This window comes from Dermacentor silvarum, chromosome 8 (genome assembly GCF_013339745.2).
Source record: "Dermacentor silvarum isolate Dsil-2018 chromosome 8, BIME_Dsil_1.4, whole genome shotgun sequence".
Classification (NCBI taxonomy): domain Eukaryota; kingdom Metazoa; phylum Arthropoda; class Arachnida; order Ixodida; family Ixodidae; genus Dermacentor; species Dermacentor silvarum.
In genome coordinates this window covers 135,639,530-135,660,933 of record NC_051161.1, presented here as the reverse complement: position 1 = coordinate 135,660,933, position 21,404 = coordinate 135,639,530, and the positions used below count along the sequence as shown (strand labels likewise).

Sequence of the window (21,404 nt, the reverse complement as noted above, 5' to 3'; positions counted from 1 at the left end):
GCAACGAGAGCGGGAGGAGTGACGTCGACTTTTCGCGTCACTCAGATTATTTTTTACGCGTAGCGTAACTGGCCAGTGGCAGCAGTGCTAGCTAGCAGTTCTCCGTTCTTGCTATGTCCAAGGCAATCACACGAGTATAGTCGAATAATACATAACCTATACCGATGCGCACACCGAAAATTATACGAAGGCGGGGCTGCGCGCTATCAGGGCCAGTATTCACGAAAATTCTCATAGGTATGTGCCATCTGGGGTTGGCGTTCGTCTAGTTATCAGAGCTCCCGCACGACGGCCAATGGAGAAACGCTCTTACGTGCAACCGGGGTCGAATTCGCTCGTATAAGTACTGTGTGCTATTGGCCGGCCTCTCTGGTTAATTACAGCCCAACATTACGCCTGGCTGGCATCATGCTTTCACGAGCGGTTCTAGCGTAAGAGCGTTCTTGTGAAGAGGGGCACCGCTTTTTCAGCCGCAGCAAACAAAAAGCTTATTCACACAAGCGAAGACTGTTGCAGCTTGAAGGTGACCAGTGGAAGCGGTACTATATACCGGGTGTTTCAGCAACGATTGCCTGGCCGATTGATTGCGTCTCTTGGTTGTAGCCAGGTTCCCTCTTTTAGGGGCGAAGCACCTTAGGGTCGAGCCCTGTCCCTCGTCCGTAGCTCGGTTTGCGTGAAGTCCGCTAGGGGCGCTGCAGTGCACAAAGGCGTCCGTTCCCGACGCGCGCTCTCTCTCTTCAGCCATGGATGAAACGGTCGCTCCTGATAACGCGCGCCCACTATGGCTGAAAAGGGGAGAGTGGCAGCTCAACTGCAAGCGGAGTCGAGGGCTCGCAATGCTGCTGCAGCACGGCGACACAGACAACAAGCGGATCCGGAGTCTAGGGCGCGGGACGCTGCAGCAAAATGGCAATGCCGGCAAGCGGACCCGGAGCTGAGGGCTCGCGAAGCTCGCGCTTGAACCGAGCATCGGCGCCACCAACCTCAAGTAGAGAACGCTTTAGGCGTTTTGCGGCCGCTTCCCGCGCTCTCGCATGTACGGGGGATTCACGGATACCCGAATGATCAACCGGTGCTTCGCCCACTCATCATCATTCACTTCGTGGATATGCGGCTTTTTTTTTTTGCCTTTCTTTCTCTCCCTTTCTTTTTTTCTCTCTCTTTCTTTCTATTCTTTCTGTCTCTCCTTTCTCTCTCTGAAAGGAATTGTGTTGCAATCTTCAGTACAATGCACCATATGGTTCCCATAAATGCACCTCCTGCAAGCGTGGGTGTATAGCGCAGTGGTTATGACGCTCGCCTTGGATGGATGGATGGATGCTAGAGCGTCCCCTTTGAAACGGGGTGGTGGGTTGCGCCACCAAGCTCTTTTTATTATTTTGCCTAATGTGCTACCTTTATTTTTGAGAAACACACAAATACAAAGAATTACAGGCATCAACTTTTTGAACCATTACTGCGAACTTTGTTTCTGTACGTCTCCGTTGTTTGTGGTCTCCCTACTTTTCTGCCACCAAACCTCCAACCGCCTCTTACTAATCTCTACAGCTGACATGTTTACTTTGTCCTTGCTATCCCTGAACCCAAGGGCTTCAAGGAGGTCAGAGGAGCCTAGACTTGCAGCTGGGTGGATTTCTTCACATTCCAATAAAACATGTTCCACCGTTTCTCTAGCTCTACCACAGCAAGCACATGCGGCTTCGTCCTTGGTGTACCTTTGGTTGCCATCAAGTCCTGATTGTACCCCTGACTTCAAGCAAACAACCGCATTTCCAAATGTTAGCCCTGGAACCATTACACCTTTCCACATACCCCGGAGAACATCGTACCTATTGTATCCCCATCGGACTAGGGAGCCTACATGCAAGCGCCGCTAAAACGACACTTGCATGTAGGCTCCCTACTTGATGATGATGATGATGATGATGATTGGCATCCCTTTTGAAACGGGGCGGCAACAAATATTCGCCTAGCCTGCTTGATTTATTCAGGGTATACTATACATGTTCTTTATCTAGCATTTTTGTATACATCTCATCATTATTTTTCAAAAATTTACCTTGTACCGCTACCTATGATTTTAAGAGATCAGGTCGTATCCATCTTTTCCTTGCTTTTTTCCCACCAGTACTCTAATCGTCTCTTGCTTATCTCTACGGCTGATCTGTTGATGTTTCCTTCCACCTTAAACCCAAGCGCTTCTGGGAGTCGCACGTTACCTACGGTTCTCGCTGGGTGGATCCCATCGCATTTTAATTAGGATGTGCTGAGTGGTCTCTGGATCTTTACTGCAGCATACACATGGCTCATCTAGTTCCGAATATTTGCTACGGTATGTTTTGGTTCTTAGGCAACCGGCTCGAGCCTCAAATAGCAAGGCACTGCCCTTTGTGTTATCGTACAGATTCTCCCTTCTAATTTCTTTCTTCTCATTCTTGTAAATCTCCATGGTCCTTTTTGTTTCCATTCTTTGCGTCCAATTCTCTTTCTCAATTTTCCTCACTTTCTTTCTGATGACACCTGGTTGTCGATAGTTTTGATTATCCTGTACTTGGTTGCCAACTTCCTTGACCTCTTCCTCCATTTTGTGTGCTCGCTTTTCAGGTACAGATACTTGTGCACTTTAGCTCATTTATTTTCATCCATGTTCCTGAGTCTTTCTTCAAAACTAATTTTGCACTGTGCTTCTCTGACTTCAAAAGAGGCCCAACTCATGTTACCTTGCACTGCCTCATTTGTGGTATTACCGTGGGCTCCAAAAGCCAACCGGCCTACTAATCTTTGGTTAACTTCCAAACCCGCCAATATATCCGATTTTAAGCATATAATGGCATTTCGAATGTTAGCGCTGGCACCATTACTCCTTTCCAGATTCCACGCACCACCTCATACTTATTGTGGCCCCACAGTGCTCTGTGTTTCATTATTGCTGCATTCCGCTTCCCCTTTATTTTCAGATTATCTTGGTGGTTGCTTGAGTAATTCTTTCCTTCGTTTATGTGTACGCCGAGGTACTTATATTGCTTCACTATGGGCATTACTTGCTGTTGAATTGACACCACGAGTTACTCGTGTGTTCATTAAGATTATAATCCCCGATTTCTCTGTGCTAAACTTAAGGCCTAGATTTGTCGCTGCGTTCCCACAGATATTCGCAAGTATCTGTAAATCTTTTTATTGTCCGCTAGTAGGACAATGTCGTCTGCGTACATAAGTCCAGGGACCTTCTGTTGCGCCATTTGTCCATTACGCATGTAGGATAAATCAAAGCCTAATTGGCTGTTTTCCAGTCGGCTTTCTATACCCTTAACGTAAAGCGTGAACAACAATGGTGACAGAGGGCATCCTTGCTTCAATCCTTGGTGAATTCCCACCATTTACCTTTTCGACCTTCCCATACACTTATACTTGGTTGTCTCTATATATCTCCCTCAGCAGCTCCACGAAATCGTCATCTATGCCTTCGTGCTGAAGAATCTCCCATAACAATTCCCTGTCTACGTTGTCATAAGCTACTTTAATATCTAGAAATGCCATCGATAAAGGTCCCCTTGCGGCGACGCAACGAACTACTTCCCTTACGGTCGGAGCGGAGCGCGCGTATCCGCGGTCACGGAAAAAAAAAATGCTCTCCGACGGCGCCCGGCATCGTCTGCTACTGGCCGCTTGCGCTGGGTGGTGGGATGCCGCAAACAGATTTGCGCCAGCGCTGTTTGCACTCAAGGAATAATAGACCTGTACACCGCCTTGGTATAAATATTTTTGCAAGATTTATATTTGGGATCGCATGCTTTTTATGCGGCAATGAGAGCAAGAAACTAGCGCACTTGAAAGATCAGAGGATCTGCGATCGTAGCCAGCCGATCTGCGACCGAAGCAGACGATTCGCAACCATACCCATGCGCGTATAGAAAAACTGCACTTCGTGCTTTTAGAATTTTTTTTTTTTGCGTAACAACCAAACGAGAACTTGTTTAGCTTTATTATCATGCACCATAAAAAGTGCCGATCAATGTATGCGATACATAGCTACCATGCGGGGAAACAAAATTTAATTATACTCCTGCGGCACGTTCGGGGAGACGTGGCCCGACGGAACAGCAGAGTAGGCAGAGTCTGCCGCTCGCTTCGCGCTGTCAGAATCGTCATTTCTAAGTTCTGCAGTTCCTCCACTTCTCATCTACGATTTGAGTGTTCGCTGTGAATGCGTTCACTGATTATCGAAAATGGGGCGCCGATGCTTCGTCCCAAACTGTAACAGCGGATGCAAGTAGTGCGCGGAAAACGCTCGAACTTTCAAAGCTCCAAATGACATCGAACGCCCGCAAGAATGAGCGAGAGCTATAGAAAGCGAGGATCGAGAAGCGACGAGAACGTCTGCTAATAACATTTCCCCCAGCGGAACGCTCAGCAGGCGTAATACTACGCTGACCTTGAAGGCGCAGTCTTCCCTGACCAGCCGAAAAACTAATTGTTGCTCTTTGGGGCACCGGTACTGGTCGGTCCCTGTCTCGTGGCACTCCGGCCAGCTTAGCGAGAACACGTTTAATAGCTGCTGTCTCGTTTAGCGACAGGCATCGTGTTCAGCCATAGCCTCCTCGATAAACTACCGGTAAACTAGGTAAAAGCGCGCTCCCGGCCTGGTGCTCGGCCATTATGGGACCTGAACGCTTGGAAAGGGGTGTTTGACCTCAACCCGAAGGTGCCCCCACCTCAATAGGTGCTTGGGGCGCCACATGGGAAATGACCGCCATGGGAGCGGCCCAGACACCACTTTTTTTCCGTGCTCACGTTGGTTTCGACGGGAATTCAGGGCGCAGGCTCCTTTCCCAAGCGTATCACCCCTGAAGGAAGCCGAACGCCAGGCCGGGGTACGCTTGTACCCTTTTGAAACAGTGGGTGCCCGGCGGCGGTGGGAATCGAACCCACAGCCTCCCGCAGCCGAGGCGGGCGTTCTACCACTAGGCCACGGCTGCGGTACGCCTAGACAACGACCACTGCCTTTTGGCCCGCATAAAACACGCCAACGGGTCCAGACACCGGGACTCAGTGCCCAGCTGAAAATATACAGGGTGTTTCAGCAGACGCTTTCAAAATTTATTTAAGGTTGCCTTTGGCAGATAGCCCGATTCTAGTTATTGAGCCGGTCTACTCGAAGCGGCGGACATTACTTGCTCAAAAAATTCAAATTCACAATCGACTAATTAATAAAAATGCAATAATTAAGTTTTAACTAATTATTTGATGGCCCATATTGTAATCTACAAATTGTAGCCGTGGAGTTCGCAAGGCGGGTCCACTGAGAACGAATTCCCGGGATGACACAACTTTGCGAAGAAATGCATTGGCGTTCCAGTTAGTTTCTTAATAAAACGTCGATTTATGCATTCAAGCACACAATTAACTGGATCGCCAATGCACTTCTCCGCAAAGTTCGGGAATTAAAGGGACACTAAAGAAAAACAGGAAGTTCAGCTGGAATAAAAGAAGGGCCCTTCAGGAATGCATGCAGTTTTTGTTGGGTGCAAAAATATGAGTTATTAGCGGAGAAATTCGTAAACAAAGACCAAATATCTCTTCCTCAATTTCTCTCACCCCAGATTTGGCGCTGAAGCAGTGTCGTCACAGATTTCATTGCTCTCAGCGAATCAGAATGCGCCATGATACGTCACCGCTTGCGTAAACGGCCGAGGCGCTGGCTGCATCATGGCTGCATGCATGGCCGCTGCGTTTGCGTTCGCCGCGATGGATACCGTTGCTGCCGCTGAACCTTGCAACGAAGAGCTCGCCAGGGAAGCAGGACTGCATTTCAGCGATATTCAGTGAAACGGAGCGCGAAATGATCCTCCGTGCTCGAGCGGTAGGTGTTTCCGCGTGCGATGGCGGTGAGCCGCCGGCCGCGCCGGCGGAAAGCAGAGCTTCGTTTTCGTCGACGGAAGGCGAAGCGTCCGGTCCGCCAGGCGACGATGTTCCCGACAGAACAAGCGTAGAAAGTTGCGCACGTACTCGGTAAGGTTATTTCGTGGCTTTATTTAATGACATTCAGCACTCACCGAGTCGCCAGTTTGCTGCTGCAGGGGCACCGATAGGGGGTTTGATGAAGGTAGCATTGAGCGAACAGCTGCTCGAGAAAGGACTGGCCTCTGGGGCACGCCAAGATACTTTCCGAGGACAGGATTATATACATAATCCGAGGGCGAGAAATGCAGAGAACACACCATCGGTTTCTTTGGCTCTTTTGCCGTTTTATCATTGGCAGAGCACTGAGCCATTGCGAACGCCGGGGAGCCGGGCTCATCGCGCGGCACCACATGAAAGGACACAATCGGGTCAACACTGCCACTGCCCCTGAGCAAGTGCCTTTGGCCATTTATACAGCCCTCAACACTACACACACGAGGCATTTTCTGGCTGTTTCCCGCGAAGTCAACGTTTTTCGAGCCACGCAACATGCAACCAAACAGTGTATAGCCGAACACGCGCACGCGAGATCCATGGAGCAAAAACGCAACTACGAAACTATCACGACCGGATGTAGCGCCATGCGATTTTTTCTTATTTATTTAATTTTGAGCTAAACTTGTACTTCCTCGCTTGAAACGGTTTAAAAAGTTGGAAAATGCTGTTTATGTACGTTTAGGTGTATTTCATTTTGCGTTTTATTAACAGCGATAGATCGCTCTCGACCAATCGCGACCGGCCTGCGTTTGTAATCTCCGACGTCACGAACGTGTAGTGCGGGAAATTCGAAGGGGCGTCAGCACCTAACCTTCAGTTTTTCGCTATTTTCTCGCTTATTAAACATCTGTTTGCAGTAAGAATGGTATGACTGTGATCGTGAAAGGATAATCTACCATTTAAGCTCAACTTCCGGTTTCTTTTTAGTGTCCCTTTAATATCCCGAAACTGGTGTCATCCCGAGAATTCGTTCCAAGTTGTAGTCTTGCGAACTCCGCGGCTACAATTTGTAGATTACAATATGAGCGATCAGGTAATTAGTTAAAAACTTAATTAGTGAATTTTTATTATTTCGGCGATTATGCATTTCAATTTTTTGCGCAAGTAATGTCCGCCGCTTCGAGTAGACCGGCTCATTAAGTAGAATTGGGCGATCTGCCACAGGTAAACTTTAAGAATTTTAGAAAGTGTTCGCTGAAACACCCTGTATTTCTGACAAGTAGTGGACGGGACAGCATTTTCCAATGACTGCCGGGTCGACTTGACGTGGCTACGTTTTCTCTCTCTCTCTCTCTACATCTCCCCTTCATGCATGAACGTGTACTTACTGCTTGTACTTGATCCCCAGCTCGGTGGCCTTCTTATGGTTCGCCTTCAGCGTGCTCACCTGGACGTGAACGAGCGCGTATCAGTTACCAGGATTTTTAGTCGAAAGCCACTTTTTCACGAGTATGCAACAGTTGTTCGATGGACATTTGGGAGAAAAGAAGCGTGCGTGTCCTTTATAATTATTTTGAGGGGTAGGAGAAAGGGTGCAATCAAGCCGACAGAGATTGGCTATAGTAAATGTAATTCATCGTTGATACAAGCTAAAAGCGATTAAATAAGACCGAGATCAGTATCACGGCAAGTGAAGGCGAGATGTTGCTTATCTGTTTAAAGCACCGACACAACGCTTGGGAATGTTTAAGCTAGAACAATAAAGCCACACCCCAAACCGGCCCAATCTGTCGCGAGCGAAGGGGATTAACGATCTATGGGGATACGAAAATGCCATGCAATTAAAAGAGCGGGAGTGATAGGCACCTCAAACGAACGTCGAACAAGATTAATTACGGTTCCAGATTAAATTATTCCTGTCGATGAGACAAAAAGCGTTCAATGCAGGCCACCGTGTCATCGTGTATGTTAATCTGAAGAAGAACGGCTGATTGGGCGAGTTGATGGTTTTCCGTGTTATTAAAAAAAAAAAAAGACGAAAGAAACAAGCCGGTAGATCCCACGCGCTGTGGGAATAGATGTTATACGAAGCAGTGTGCGGGGAGCCTACCAAATTAACGAAATGACCATGAGAGCACCAAGATGTAGGCGGCTGTTTCATGACCTACATGACACGCATATCATGACATTAACGTCATGACCTATCATTTATGGTCGTCATACACTCTTGTCATACTATGCCAATTTTTGTACATACCAAGTTAACGAAACGACCATGAGAGCACCAAGACGCAGGCGGCTAGATAGATAGATAGATAGATAGATAGATAGATAGATAGATAGATAGATAGATAGATAGATAGATAGATAGATAGATTGATATATAGATAGATACATAGATAGATAGACAGACAGACAGACAGACAGACAGACAGACAGACAGACAGACAGACAGACAGACAGACAGACAGACAGACAGACAGACAGACAGACAGACAGATAGATAGATAGATAGATAGATAGATAGATAGATAGATAGATAGATAGATAGATAGATAGATAGATAGATAGATAGATAGATAGATAGATAGATAGATGCTCCCAAAGTGGCAAATGTTCGCCAAGAAATGCTTCGCATTTAACAGTGTAGTCGACACAGGACACAGAAAAGAGAGTGGACACACACTGCACTGTCTATGCTGTCTGTCAACATCTATGTTCATCCTGAACCCTACTGTGATATTTATGTTCTTATGATGTGGTTCGATGGGCCTATACCTGCTTTCTATTTATTTTTACATTATGTTAAAACAGCAGACTGGGTTGCTGTAGGAAATACAACATTTAGAAGCATGACCAAAAACGCTTTCTGGGAAGCTCTCATCATTTAAATATATATATATATATATATATATATATATATATATATATATATATATATATATATATCTATATATATATATATATAGTTCAAAGGAGGTGAACATTCTTTAGGCAAGCACATAATAAATATGCCCTTTACTGTATACGAATACTAATAATGTGAACACAACGAATCCCTAAAAAAATTTAAAATAATAAAAACAGCAAAACAGCGTGACGGCCACCGTCAAACATCTTGGGTGCATGTTGTTCTATTGCGTCATTTAAATAACTGAGAAAAAAATAGCCCTGAGATTTCATTTCATTACGCATTCAATTTTTCTCTGGTTATTTAAAACTGACCATAACCATAGCACTTTGTGCTCAAAGTCCTCCGATATATGTCTACATTTATTCTAACTTTGCCGCACTACCTTATTTAAACACTGCCAGTACGTCACAGAACAGATCATAAGCTGGCGCGGAGTGAAGGTATTCGGATTAATTGCATCCGGTTTCGGTCTCACTGTATAGGCATTTGTCGAAGAATACGAAATCCGGAAAAGCCTCCAGTGCGCATAAAGCAATGTTGCAAGAAGGAAAAATTATGTTCTCACCTCTTGTCTCAGGCACGTCGCTAACCTGACTAGTTGAGACACCTGGAATTCACTGATCTGCGGGAAAAAGGAAATGCGGTGCAGGTAAGCACATACGGTATAGTAAAAGGCGTGGATGCTGTCATAACGAGTTACTGCAATAGTCATACCATCATTGCTCTTTGTAGAAGTTGTTTAGGGTCCTTGAAAAGCTCCCGGACATCCTGACTCATCTGAAATAGCATCTCCGTGAGAACGCCTTTTTGTAGACGACGCACAACAGAACGTGGTACGTACGGTTTGAGACAAGGCAGCAGTCGTGCACGTTGCTCCGCACATCTTGCAGGAGTAACGAGTGCCTGAGCAGAAGTGCAAAATTCAGGGGCAAAGTAAATCTCCAGAATCACGCCACATGCTAAACATAGATGGTGTTACAATGGTTACGAATGCTTACACTCTTCCTTGCAAGTCTGGCAGTATACATGGGCGCATGTTGTGACATAAAACATTAGAGTTCTCGATGGCTGCGCAAAGCAGTTGTTACAGTAGACTAACTTGTTCATCACGAATCCTGTCGTTCAGTGAGCAGCGTTACAAATTAATCCAAACGTAGAGTTCATACGTCAAAAAGCTTACTGCGACCGATACCGACGACCACGGTATTTCACTAGAACTTCAGAGTTAACCAACGTTTTCTTGCGCCGTCGGAGCGCTCTGTGACTTCGCGCGTCCAAATCGACGTCTGCTAAAGCATAGCATTCTGGTTAGCAACATTTGTTCCATATTTATCATAATGTTGTTCATGGAGAAAATGTGTGCTAAATATATCGTAAACTTTGTAATTACCGAGGCAATCGAAAATTAGAGCGCCTTTGTTAAATCAGATTTGCCGGGCAGAGTTCCCGGAACGCGCTGCACCGCCTTTTCGCAAGCCCGCGCCGCCAACGCTGAAACGGCCGCGCGTGGCGCGCCCCAATTTCGTACCGCGACTCGCCTTGAGCGGTGGTGGCGAGCCGTAGTCACGAGCGGTCAACGGTGCCGGGTGTGGTATAGCTCTTCACTATGTGGTTATGGATAGTTTTTTTCTTTAGGCTAGGACACTATTGTATTGAGTCCACCCGTTACAAAGGGTTCATTAGCCACAAATCATCATCACCATCGTGCATGACCGGAAAAATTGCAGATGATATTATTTTCCCGTCTTCGGCTGTTGTCCCCTGTTGCTGTGTGTGCGTGCTGCGTTCAGACAGGTCGATGTGGAAGTTTAATCGTGTGTACGCTGTGCCGGGAGGAAATGTCGTGCCCCTTGTGTGCAATGACGATCACATAACCCCTGGGACCGCGTAACGTAGCTCGCAGTATGTTTCGTGTGGTGCGCCGATGTCGATTATCGATGTCGATTATCGACCCGTTCGCGCTTTCTTTGTTCCCGGCTCATGAAAAAGGCTCTCATACCATCGCATTCGATCACAGTGCACGGAAGAATTTGTTGGAAGTTGTGCTATCAGGTGCTGTAGGTCATCCGCAATTCAACAGTGTTCACGTCGGAAGGATCGTCGGTGCAGTCGACGCCGCGTCACCTGTGAAACGAAGGAGCGTTTGCCGAGTACGCCTAGAAAGGTAAGTCCGGCGCTTGCGCTCAGTTTTGTAGTCAGTGGTTTGTGAAGTGTGGATTGTTATACGGATCACGAGGTGATTAGTAAAGCGACCACAATGATAAATGTGTTTTTCGAATGTACGTTGTTCATGTCGCAGTGCACATTTAGCGAACAGTTTCACAAAAATGTCCTGAAACCTATTGGATGTTGCCAGGAACTTTATCGTTTATTTGCTATCTGCTATAAAGTATGCTAGCGCCGGTGATTGTTTCACCTGGATGGGCAGAAAAATTCAAGCAGGGAAAGTTACTGCTTCTGTACATGATTACCCAGCGAGAAATAGTGTATATGTGTTTCTAGAAGTACAGCCTTCCGCATTTTTAACTATATCGCGCGAGTGTCGATCACGGGCCATTTTAGCGCCTTCAACGGCGATACTTAGCGAGACCGGCACAGGCGCATAAAGCACTCTTGAGTGCGAGCGTCATCTTGCTCTCCTCAGGACGACGCACGCCTATTTCATAGTATGCTGGTGAGATATAGTTAAAAATGCGGGAGGCTGTACGTCAGCTAACGGCTGCGCGAGGTGGTACCAGATTGTTGCGTCTGACGCATGATCAGATTTTAGCTTGTATGTGAATTCTTCTATTTATAGTGTCGTCAGACAGCCTGTATTTTTTGTGTTGGGTGTCCTGTGTGTTTTCGTGTATTTGTAAATTTTGATTATTTCAGAGAAGCCGAGATTACAACAGCAATGCTTCTTCTTAATCACAATTTTTTTTTCTCTGCTAAAAAATAGGGGGTCTGTTCCTGTAATGTCCAGCGCATCGTCCTTTGATACAATGCTTTGTTCCACCACCTAAAGAAATTCGATTTTGGACCGCTTTTCATGTGCTAAGGAATTTTCTTCGTAGTACAATTCACATTTCACTTACTACAGATGTACGTTTGTGTGAAGCTTTTGATAGATTCATGTTTGGCTGCAGTTCCATTTCATGTTAAATAACCGCCCATGATGTAACAACCAGATGTAGCTTTGTGTAGTTGGTTGTACGAGACTTGCCAGAATGTAACATGATGTTGTGAACTTGCAAGTTTGCAGTTTAAGCAGGGATTACCTTAAATTGAACATTTCTTATTGTTTAGGGATGTCAAGATTTCGTGAACCAGAGGTATCTCTACACCACATACGAACCTGAGAAATTTCTGCAGCCGGAACAGCACGGCAAAGCATCTGTTCTGCATGCTGCGACAAGGTGTGTACAAAACGGTCCCTGCCACTTACACAAGCTGTAGGTTTTGTTGGTATAATTCATACCTGTCAACTCTCCTGAATTTTTCATGAAGTTTACAAATTTGGGCTCATTCTACAATTTTATAAATGTCACATCTATTTTTACGAGAATGAAGTACTGTTGGTTAAGATGTTTTTAAAGCTGTTGAGAGATGGGTGGCATGATATTGCTAAAATGCATCTAGAAAAGGTAATTGTGATGGTACATGCACTGCTTTCTTATTAGCAATGCAAAGTCTCTAACGAGTATACCAGAGGGGGCATTTGCTTTAGGCAAACTTGTACAGATAAATTCCTGAAACAGTCTAAATCGGCAGCAGCAAGAGCACTAAAAATGCGCTCTGTGATATAAAACAATGTTGTCAGTTCCGGTGTTTCAAGTTCGCTGCTGCTTTGTGTGCTTCATCTCAAGTTAAATAAGGTCTATAATGTGTGTATCAATGCAACAATGTGAGTGCTGCGAGGAAGCTTTAAAAAGAATGTGTGCAATCTCCCCAATAAAGCATTTTTGTGTCTGCAGAATTTTTACAAAATATAAAGCTCACAGGTTGGCATGTGTGACATAATGTACAGCACTTTTGCTATGAATATGCCATATTCATAACTTGCAGTTTCGGTCTACTTGAGTCGTATATTTAGAATCTGGTCAACCTTCAGTTTAATCAATTTATGTAAGTAGCCTACTCTGAGTTAAATATAATTGGAGGCTATTGTAGATATGCATGCTGTGCTCCTTACTGACTGTATTGTGACATATTTTTCAGGGACTGTGTTGTGAGGCACGCATATCCTTTTATGTCTTGCTATGATTCACCCGACAAAAGCAGAAGGGCTTTGGTTACCTTTATTATTATGCATTCTTGTAGGCTTCTGTTTCTCTCTCTTCTAACATCCGTGCCTGCACAGATTCTGTGTTCTTAATTATATTTCCCTAAGTTGTCCTAATTGTGTAGTACATTGAAGCGAAAATGTTTTGGGGAGGATGGTTATTGATTCCCATATTGCCGCGTCGATGGATGGATGAATGGATAAATGAGGCTGAGCCCTTTAAATCGGGCGGTGGCATATGCCATCTAGCTGCGACTAATAACATATTTTGTACTTTGTGGTGGGTGAAATTTCACCCCTGCCTTGATTTTAGCCACCAATCAGATAACTTCCGTTTGGTTATTTCTACCTGCTTAAAGAACTTGCTACCTTCACTGTCCCTAAACCCCAATGGTTTGAAAAAATCTGCCCTGTTGCTTTGCACTGTAGGGTTAAGCCCTTTACAGAAAAGTATGAGGTGTTCCGCTATTTCCTCTTCCTCTCCATACGCACCGCACGTGTCTATACCTTGGTACTTGATTCGGTACATCTTAGTCCGCCATACTCTCGTCCTGGCTTCAAACAACAAAGAGCTTCCCCTAGAATTATCATAGATATTTTCTTTGGCAAATTCTTGCTTGAAAGTTCTCTATGTTCCCAGTGCTGATTTCGTCTGCATCCCTGTTTTCCATAGACCCCTCTCTGTTTCCTTAACCTTTTTCTTAACCACTGTTTCCTGGTTTCCACCCCTCCTGCAGTCCAAATATTTGGTTGACAATTTTCTGGTCAGCTTCCTCCATTTTGTGTCAACATTCCTCATGTACGAATAACTGCAAACTCTCCTTGCCCACCGCTTTTCTGCCATTTCTCTCAAAGGCTCCTTAAATTCTATTTTCCTGCTAGCTTCCCTGCCCTCGAATGACGTCCATCCCATGTCACCCTGTACCCCCTGATTTGGTGTATTTCCGTGTGCTCCCAGAGCCAGTCTACCGACCCCTCGCTGCTTAACTTCCAACCTTGCTCGAACCTCTGATCTCATGCACTGGACCGCATTACTGAAAGTCAAACTAGGGACCATCACCCCTTTCCAAATCCTTCTCACCACTTCGTACCTATGTAATTCCACAGTGCCCTTTTTTCATCACAGCTGCATTCCTGCTACCTTTAGCCATTACATATTTTTATGTTCTGTTAGGTACTCAGCCCCATTGTTTATCCACACTCCAAGATATTTGTACTTATTCACTACCTTCAGCGTAGCCCTCTGTATCCTATGCTCGCTGCTCTGATTATCATTAAAAATCATGACTGCCAATTTTTCTTTACTAAACTTCAAACCTAAGCTATTTCCCTGTTTACCACAGATGTCCATTAACCCCTGCAAGTCTTCCTTGCTGTCAGCCATAAGTACAATGTCATCCGCGTACATCAGTCCTGGTAATGACTGTTTAATCCATTCTCCTTGCTTGAAAAAGGAAAGCTTGAAGCCAAGTCCGCTCCTCTCTCATTTTTTCTCTATTCCTTGTAAATACAGCATGAACAACAAAGGTGACAGAGGGCACCCCTGCCTAAGCCCATGCTGTATGTATATAGGTTTAGATACCTTGTTTTCCCACTTTATAAGCACCTTGTTGCTTTTATAGATATTGTTTAAAAGATTACTTACTCCATCTTCGACATCTAGAGTGCCCAGTATGTCCCACAAATCCTTTTGGATTACACTGTCATAGGCTCCCTTGATATCCAGAAATGCGAGCCATAGGGGCCTGTGTTCCGTTTCTGCTATTTCAATACACTGCGTCAATGAGAACAAGTTATCTTCTAACCTTCTTTGTTTCCGGAACCCATTTTGTAGTTCCCCCAGAACCTCCTCGCCCTCCACCCATGCCTGCAGTCTGTCCTTTATAATCTGCATCACTGCCCTTTAAACCACAGATGTCACTGTTATGGGACGGTAGTTTATGTCGGCTTTGTCCCCCTTTCTCTTATATATCATGCTCATCCTGCTCAGTCTCCACCCGTCGGGGGCTTTACCGTACATTATCATTTTGCTCATTGCCTCTCTTAATGCTTTCTTAGATTTTCGGCCCAATGTCTTTATTAACATAATTGGGATGCCATCAGGACCTGTTGACGTGCTACTAGGAACCCTCTTGTTTGCCCTTTCCCACTCGCTTTGTTCGAGTGGAGCCACTGCACTAACTAGTCTATCCTCACCTGATTGAGCACACGCTACGTTTCGTTCTTAAAATTTTTCTATCATTGTTCTTATATGTTCTATTGCCTCATCTCCTTCTAGCCCAACACCTTGAGCTGTAACTATGAACCTCTGCTCTAGGCTAGTTTATTACTCAAGGAGTCGAGATGTTTCGAAAATTTCTTCGGCTGCTTTTCTATCCTTTTTGTTTACTTCTGACAACCATTGGGTCCCCTTTCTTCTAATCTTCTCATTGATCAAATGGGACGCTTCCCTTCTACAGTTTAAGAAGTTATTCCATTTTCTGCCGACATCAGCTTCTGGTTCACCCCGCCGCTTTGAATGTCTGTGTTCCCTGGATGCTTCCTGACGTTTCTCTATGGCCTTTTTAACCGCCTCATCCCACCAGCTCTTGAGTTTACGTCTTCTGTTCCCTTTGGGCCTGACTCGTACCTTAGCAAGCTCTAGCTCAAATAGCACTGTTAAATTTGCATATGTCCATTCTGTTTGAGTATCCTCTGAAATTACTTCCTCAGTTTGTTGGGTTGCTATTTCCAGCTGCTTGTCCCAGTAAAATATCCCACCTGGTTGTTCATCTTGCCTCCTACCTACTTTCATTTCTCTTCTGAAACTCACCTTAATACATTTGTGATCACCAGCTAGACTTCTGGAGCCATATTCATCTATGTTCATTACCTTTAGCCTATCATGCGTCCTATGTGACATTAGTGCATAATCTATCGTCAACTGCAGGCTCCCTACCTCCAATGTGATGTGCCCTTCACACTTCTCAGTACTGTTGCACACAACTAAGTCATGCCTTTCACACATATCCAGCATCATGATGCCTGTTGAGTCTGTATACCCGTCCATGTCTTTTATGTGTGCGTTAATGTCTCCTAGTATAATAACCTGGCACCCTCCTCCTAGCTCATTAATGTCACTTGATATGCATTCCAGCATTTTTTTGTTCTCCTCTTTGGCATTTGCTCCTGTCCACACGTATACAAAGCCAAGGAGTGTCTACTCTCCTGCCACTTTCCCTTTTAGCCGTAAATGCTCCCTGCATTCCTGTTTGACCCTTTGCCAATTCATACTTTTATGAATGAATGCCCCAATTCCACTCCCTTCGTCGGTATTCGTGCACCAGTGCGGGCGCCGACAAAGATGACGACCGGGCTGCTCGAGATTCCTGAAGTCATCAAGAGAAGAAGACATTCTTGTTGGCGCCTCTCTGGTATCTTCTCCCGAGTACAGCGCGGTCGAGCTGCTTTTATAATAAAGCCCCTGAGCTTTGTGTATCGGGACACTGGTGGAGGTGCTGGGTACCATCGCCTCATGATAGGCACTCCTACGTGTCGACACCTACCCGTCGAGACGCCTGTTCACCGCACGAGCCGCCGCCTGCAAGGTTTGAGCCTCGAATTTGGTGTCTTCCAAACATCATCTTCATCAACGGCCGCCACCCCAGCATAAGCACCAGGGGCGTAGCCAGAAATTTTTTTGGGGGGGGTTCCGCCGGCCCGACCGGGGGAGGGGGGGGGCAAGCGTCTGCTTTCCTCTACGTGGCGTGATCGATAATAAATATCGGTAGTTTAAGCAGACTCTATACATGTATATCAAAGACATGGGACCCCCCCCCCCCCCTTGCGTGTGCTTGTGAAGAATAAATTAAAAAGTAAAGCAAGCTCAGTAAAATACAGTAAGCACGACAGGTACAGTCGGCGTTCGTAGCAACGGTCTCTCATCGTGCCACTGAATGGACCAGTCTTCGAAAACGCATCGTTGAGACGACCCGCCCGATCGGAGAAGCCATCATTAATTGTTAATCTTCGTTAAGCGTAGGTGGCGTCGTCCTCGTCGGGGCGAAGTGCGTTTCACAAGTCAAGGTCGGCTATACACGTGAAAATGCATGCGTGACCAGGCTATACATACTCCCATAGCAATAACTTGTTCGCTGCGTCTTTGCGCTAGAAACTTAAGTACGCGCAAAAACCGGGGAAGGCTTTTTTTTTTTTCGAAGCTTTCGTCGCCCTGCTTCCTCATACGAGAGGGTTGCATTTCCTGCGGCAAGTGCATGGGCCGCTGTGTCTTCCGCTGTGTGCGAGTGTGCAGCGGTAATTTGCCTTTACGTCAACAGATTCAGAATTGTACAGAATATTTCACCGCACAGCATAGATATGGCATGTGTATGCATTTTAAGTCGTGCGTGCAACTCATTTCTGCTTCACTTATACCGGTGCAAACAGGAAGCGGCCTTGTACCTCACAGGATCTCGACTGATTGGTGTACTAGTGATTAGAGCACTGCACGGGCTCGGGCTTACCCGAAAGCCCGGGCCCGGCCCGGCCCACGGGCCGGGCCGGGTAGAACAGTTTTTTCACGGGCTCGGGCCGGGCTCGGGCACGGCGTGTGCTTTTTGACGCGGGTCCGGGCCAGGCTCGGGCTTTCTGGTGGTGTGCATGTAACGTGCAGCGAGTTATTCTCTGGCGTCTCAACTCTGAAAAACATTATTTTTCGGTCTCGGGCCGGTTTCGAGTCGGGCTCAGGCCTAAGGTAAAGGGGTGGCGGGCCGGGCCGGGCGGGTAACGTAGATTATTTCCGACCCGGGCCGGGCCCGGGTCTCGCCATAAAAGTTTTGATCGGGCTTGGGCGGGCCGCCCAACGTAAAAACGGGCCCGGGCTGAAAAAATCGGCCCGTGCAGTGCTCTACTAGTGATGCAGGAATGAACTCCGTTCTTGTTTAGTGCATAGTGCACATAATCAATTTCTCAGGACGCGTGAACTCCGACGAGAACTGTCAGCGCCTACAACAACAGTTTACTTACGCTGTACTGCGCACAGCAGTAATCCATGCTTGTCGGCTGCCTGTTTCGTTCATTCTGTTGCGAGTCGGTGGAATTTCACTGCTGGCATCAACCCCTTCGTGTGTACATTGCTGGTTTGGGATTCCACAACACAACAGCAACTACCAGCCTTGCGCAATTGCTGGTTTGCGATTCAACAACACAACAGTAACAACCAGCCTTCCGTAGGGGCGCAATCGCATACAAGAGACGTTTCGTGCGCAGACTGGCTACGTTCACACTTGGGAAGCGGCAAGCGGGCGGAAAGGCCAAAGCGGCCGGAAAATCTTTTCCGCATATGTCCAAGTAGTTCACATTTGTTTTGCTTCTGCCGCTTTCGTCCACATCCATCTAGTCGGCGTGGTGGCGCTCATTATCGCATTATTTCGAGCGGTATGTTCATTCATTGACCCACCCGTCATCAAAAGTGATCATTTTGTGCAACTTCGCGTGTCATTTGCGACCTTCGGTAAATTCCTCGTTGGCGTTCCGTGATTCTCCTCACACGGGCGCGGTAGCGCTGAGTCACAGGTTGGCTGCCTAGGCGTGATAATATTTCTTTAATAGCTTTTATTTACAAGTTGTAATAACATTTCATCATTTCGTATTATTGTCGGCGCCTCCAGAACACCAAAGCGGCAACGGGAACACCAAAGCTAAAACCCGGGCTGGCCCTTGTGTTGGGGCTCGCCAAAGCCTGCGCGTCCTATGTGAGACCTATGCTCCCAATCTATCGTCGCGACGATAAAAGCACCCCGCGACTTCTGCAACATACCGTGCACGTGCACGAATTATGGAGCGCCAACGAGGAATCTGCCCAACTATTTTCTGCCATGAAAGTGGAAGAAGAAATGGCTTTTATACTTCTACCTACTTGTTTTCTAGAAATGGACAATGAATAAACGGAAGACGCGGACACCTTGGAAACGGTGGTGGTGGGTTCGCCTGGCTTTGCAAAAGCGTGAGAAGTTGGGTCACGCCAAGGCTTCGTTGCCGCACCTCCGGTCGCGCGACATACTATCGCGAGTATTGCTGACAGTACGTTTTAGTACCACTCTTGTCGTAGAGCAAGGGCTGGTTCTTGACCGCGTCGATCAGCATTGCAGCCTACACTTTTGGTGCCATGTTCAATTTTACGACCGGTTGTTTACATGCTAGTGTAGCTTCCGGTTGAGCAGAACGACTTTCCGCCTCGTTTCCGCTTCGCCATAGCGAAAAAAATCGGTCCGAGACCGATTTGGCTCGCCGCTTGTTCTTCTGCCTGTTTTGCCGCCTATAGCGAGTGGATTTTTGCAAGATTTTGCCGCTTCCGACAGCTCCGAGACCAAGTGTGAACGTAGCCTAAGATCCTGCGCGAGCGCGGCCTAACCGGCACCTGAAGGGAAGCGGCGGAAATGTATACGGAAATTTCGACCACCTGGGGTCTTTAACGTGCACCTAAATTTAAGTAAACGGGCCTCGAGCATTTTCGCCTTCATCTAAAATGCGGCTGCCGCATTTGTTGCTTCAGAATGCGGCCGCCACATTCTCGCCCAAATCCTCAGAGAGCGTCAAAGCATTGACAAACACCGCGACAGTTTTTTTCCATATGCAGAAATGATTCGCTGTAAATTACCAACCCAAACGGAAGCGCCCAGGAATGAAATTGTGATATAGTAGCACCGGTTCCTTGAATTATGTCAGCGCGAAGCGACGTGAACAAAGGGTGGGTAAGTGGGGCGGGGGGGGGGGTGCGGAAAAAATTTTGGGGGGGGGGGTTTGAACCCCCCCAACCCCCCCCCCTGGCTACGCCCCTGATAAGCACTACCAAGCAGCCCAACTCGGGTAACAGTTCAAAACCTTTGGATTCCCGAACCGTTTCACGGTGACGCGCATGAAGATGCGGTGGACTGGCTGGAGAAGTATGAACGGGTAGCGAGTTCGAATCACTGGCACCACGACCAGAAGGTTTTCAACGTCTATTTCGCCCTTGAAGACAGTGGAAAGACGTGGTTTGAAAACCGCGAGGGAAGTCTGACAACGTAGGAGGACTTTTCGCGTCGGTTTCTCTAGACATTCGGAGACACAAATCGACGTGAAAACGCACTGCGCCGTCTCAATACGCGTATCCAAAAGCCAAATGAAGGTGTCGCCATTTTTGCCGAAGACATGGCGTGTTTGTTTTGCCGTGCAGATCCCAACATGCCAGAGGCTAAAAAGCTCAGCCATCTCATACGTGGTGTCAAAGAGCAGCTGTTCGCTGGCCTTGTGCGCAATCCACCAACAACAGTGGACGAGTTCATTAAAGAGGCCACAGCAATCGAGCGGGCGCTGCAGCAGCGGTACCAACAGTACGATCGTCTGATTGCCGGGGCACCGACAAGAGCCGCAGCACTGGTTACGGACGATAAACCTGCTTACGCCAGTTGATACGCCAGATTGTGCACGAGGAAATTGCGAAAGAGAACACTAGGCTCGCACCATTACCGCAGGCACCCCGCTGCACGAGTTTCCGGTTGCCTCCATTGCTGAAGTGGTACGGCGAACTCCGACAGGTGCTTGTCCCTTGGCAGATCCGTACCGAGGTGTCATACCAGCCGAATGCATACAGCTATTCAGACGCGGTGCGTCGCCCTCGGAGCCACCGTACCAGCCGAACACACACAGCCATACAGACGCTGTTTACCGTCCCTTGTCTTCCCTGCTGGCGCTACATTACCGTCAACGGCCTCCTGTCGCAGCCTGGGCCCAATGGGAACCTGTCCGACGGCCCCAGTTCCGTAGGACCGATATATGGCGCACTGAAGATCGGCGACCATTGTGCTATAATTGTGGAGAACCAGGACACATCTATTGTTTCTGCCCTCTTTGCCCAGCTGGCTACCAGTGCGGCCCATATGCCACTACACGTTGCCTGGCTGATGAAAACCGTATCCCCTTCGACGACAGCCACACCAGCCGGCAATTGAACTCTTATAATCTCGGTCGCACTCATCGTCTCCAGCACGTTTTGCCTTGCCGAACAGACGCACTTTTGCTGACATCGTGAGAGGTCGTTCTCCCAGCCCACGGCGGGGAAACAAAGCAGCGTCCTCAAGGGGAAAGGTTGCAAGTCCTCAAATTGCCGAAAATCCCCCCTTGTTGCCGAGAAAGGAAGACGCTGACCAAACCGTAAATGCTGACAAAACTGTGACTGCTGACCTCGCTGTTACGATAGACGGGCATGAAGGGACGGCCTTAGTAGACTGGCGCAGTCTTTTCAATTATGAGCGAGCCACTGGCAGACTCAAGAAACTCAAAAAGTCAGGACAAAATGGATGGGCCTTT

The 21,404-nt window shown here is 47.0% G+C and overlaps 1 protein-coding gene and 1 long non-coding RNA gene across 6 annotated transcripts in view; one reads left to right on the top strand and one right to left on the bottom strand.

Annotated features, from left to right (window-relative positions):
- LOC119462440 (zip homologous protein 2-like) overlaps positions 1–9,959 on the bottom strand; it is a 52,795-nt gene extending 42,836 nt beyond the window's left edge. Inside the window, exons 1-5 of one of the 5 annotated variants that reach the window (XM_049672020.1) lie at positions 9,811–9,959; positions 9,654–9,715; positions 9,527–9,589; positions 9,378–9,434; positions 7,287–7,345 (exon numbers count right to left, since the gene is read on the bottom strand). In XM_049672020.1, coding sequence (XP_049527977.1) covers positions 7,287–7,345; positions 9,378–9,434; positions 9,527–9,589; positions 9,654–9,715; positions 9,811–9,919 — 350 coding nt within the window. In that variant the 5' untranslated portion in view covers positions 9,920–9,959. The remainder of the gene's footprint in view (positions 1–7,286; positions 7,346–9,377; positions 9,435–9,526; positions 9,590–9,653; positions 9,716–9,810) is intronic. The other 4 variants (XM_049672021.1, XM_049672022.1, XM_049672024.1 and 1 more) reach the window with 4 other exon arrangements.
- LOC125947384 (uncharacterized) overlaps positions 1–21,404 on the top strand; it is a 63,396-nt gene that overhangs the window by 8,641 nt on the left and 33,351 nt on the right. The window lies entirely within an intron of this gene.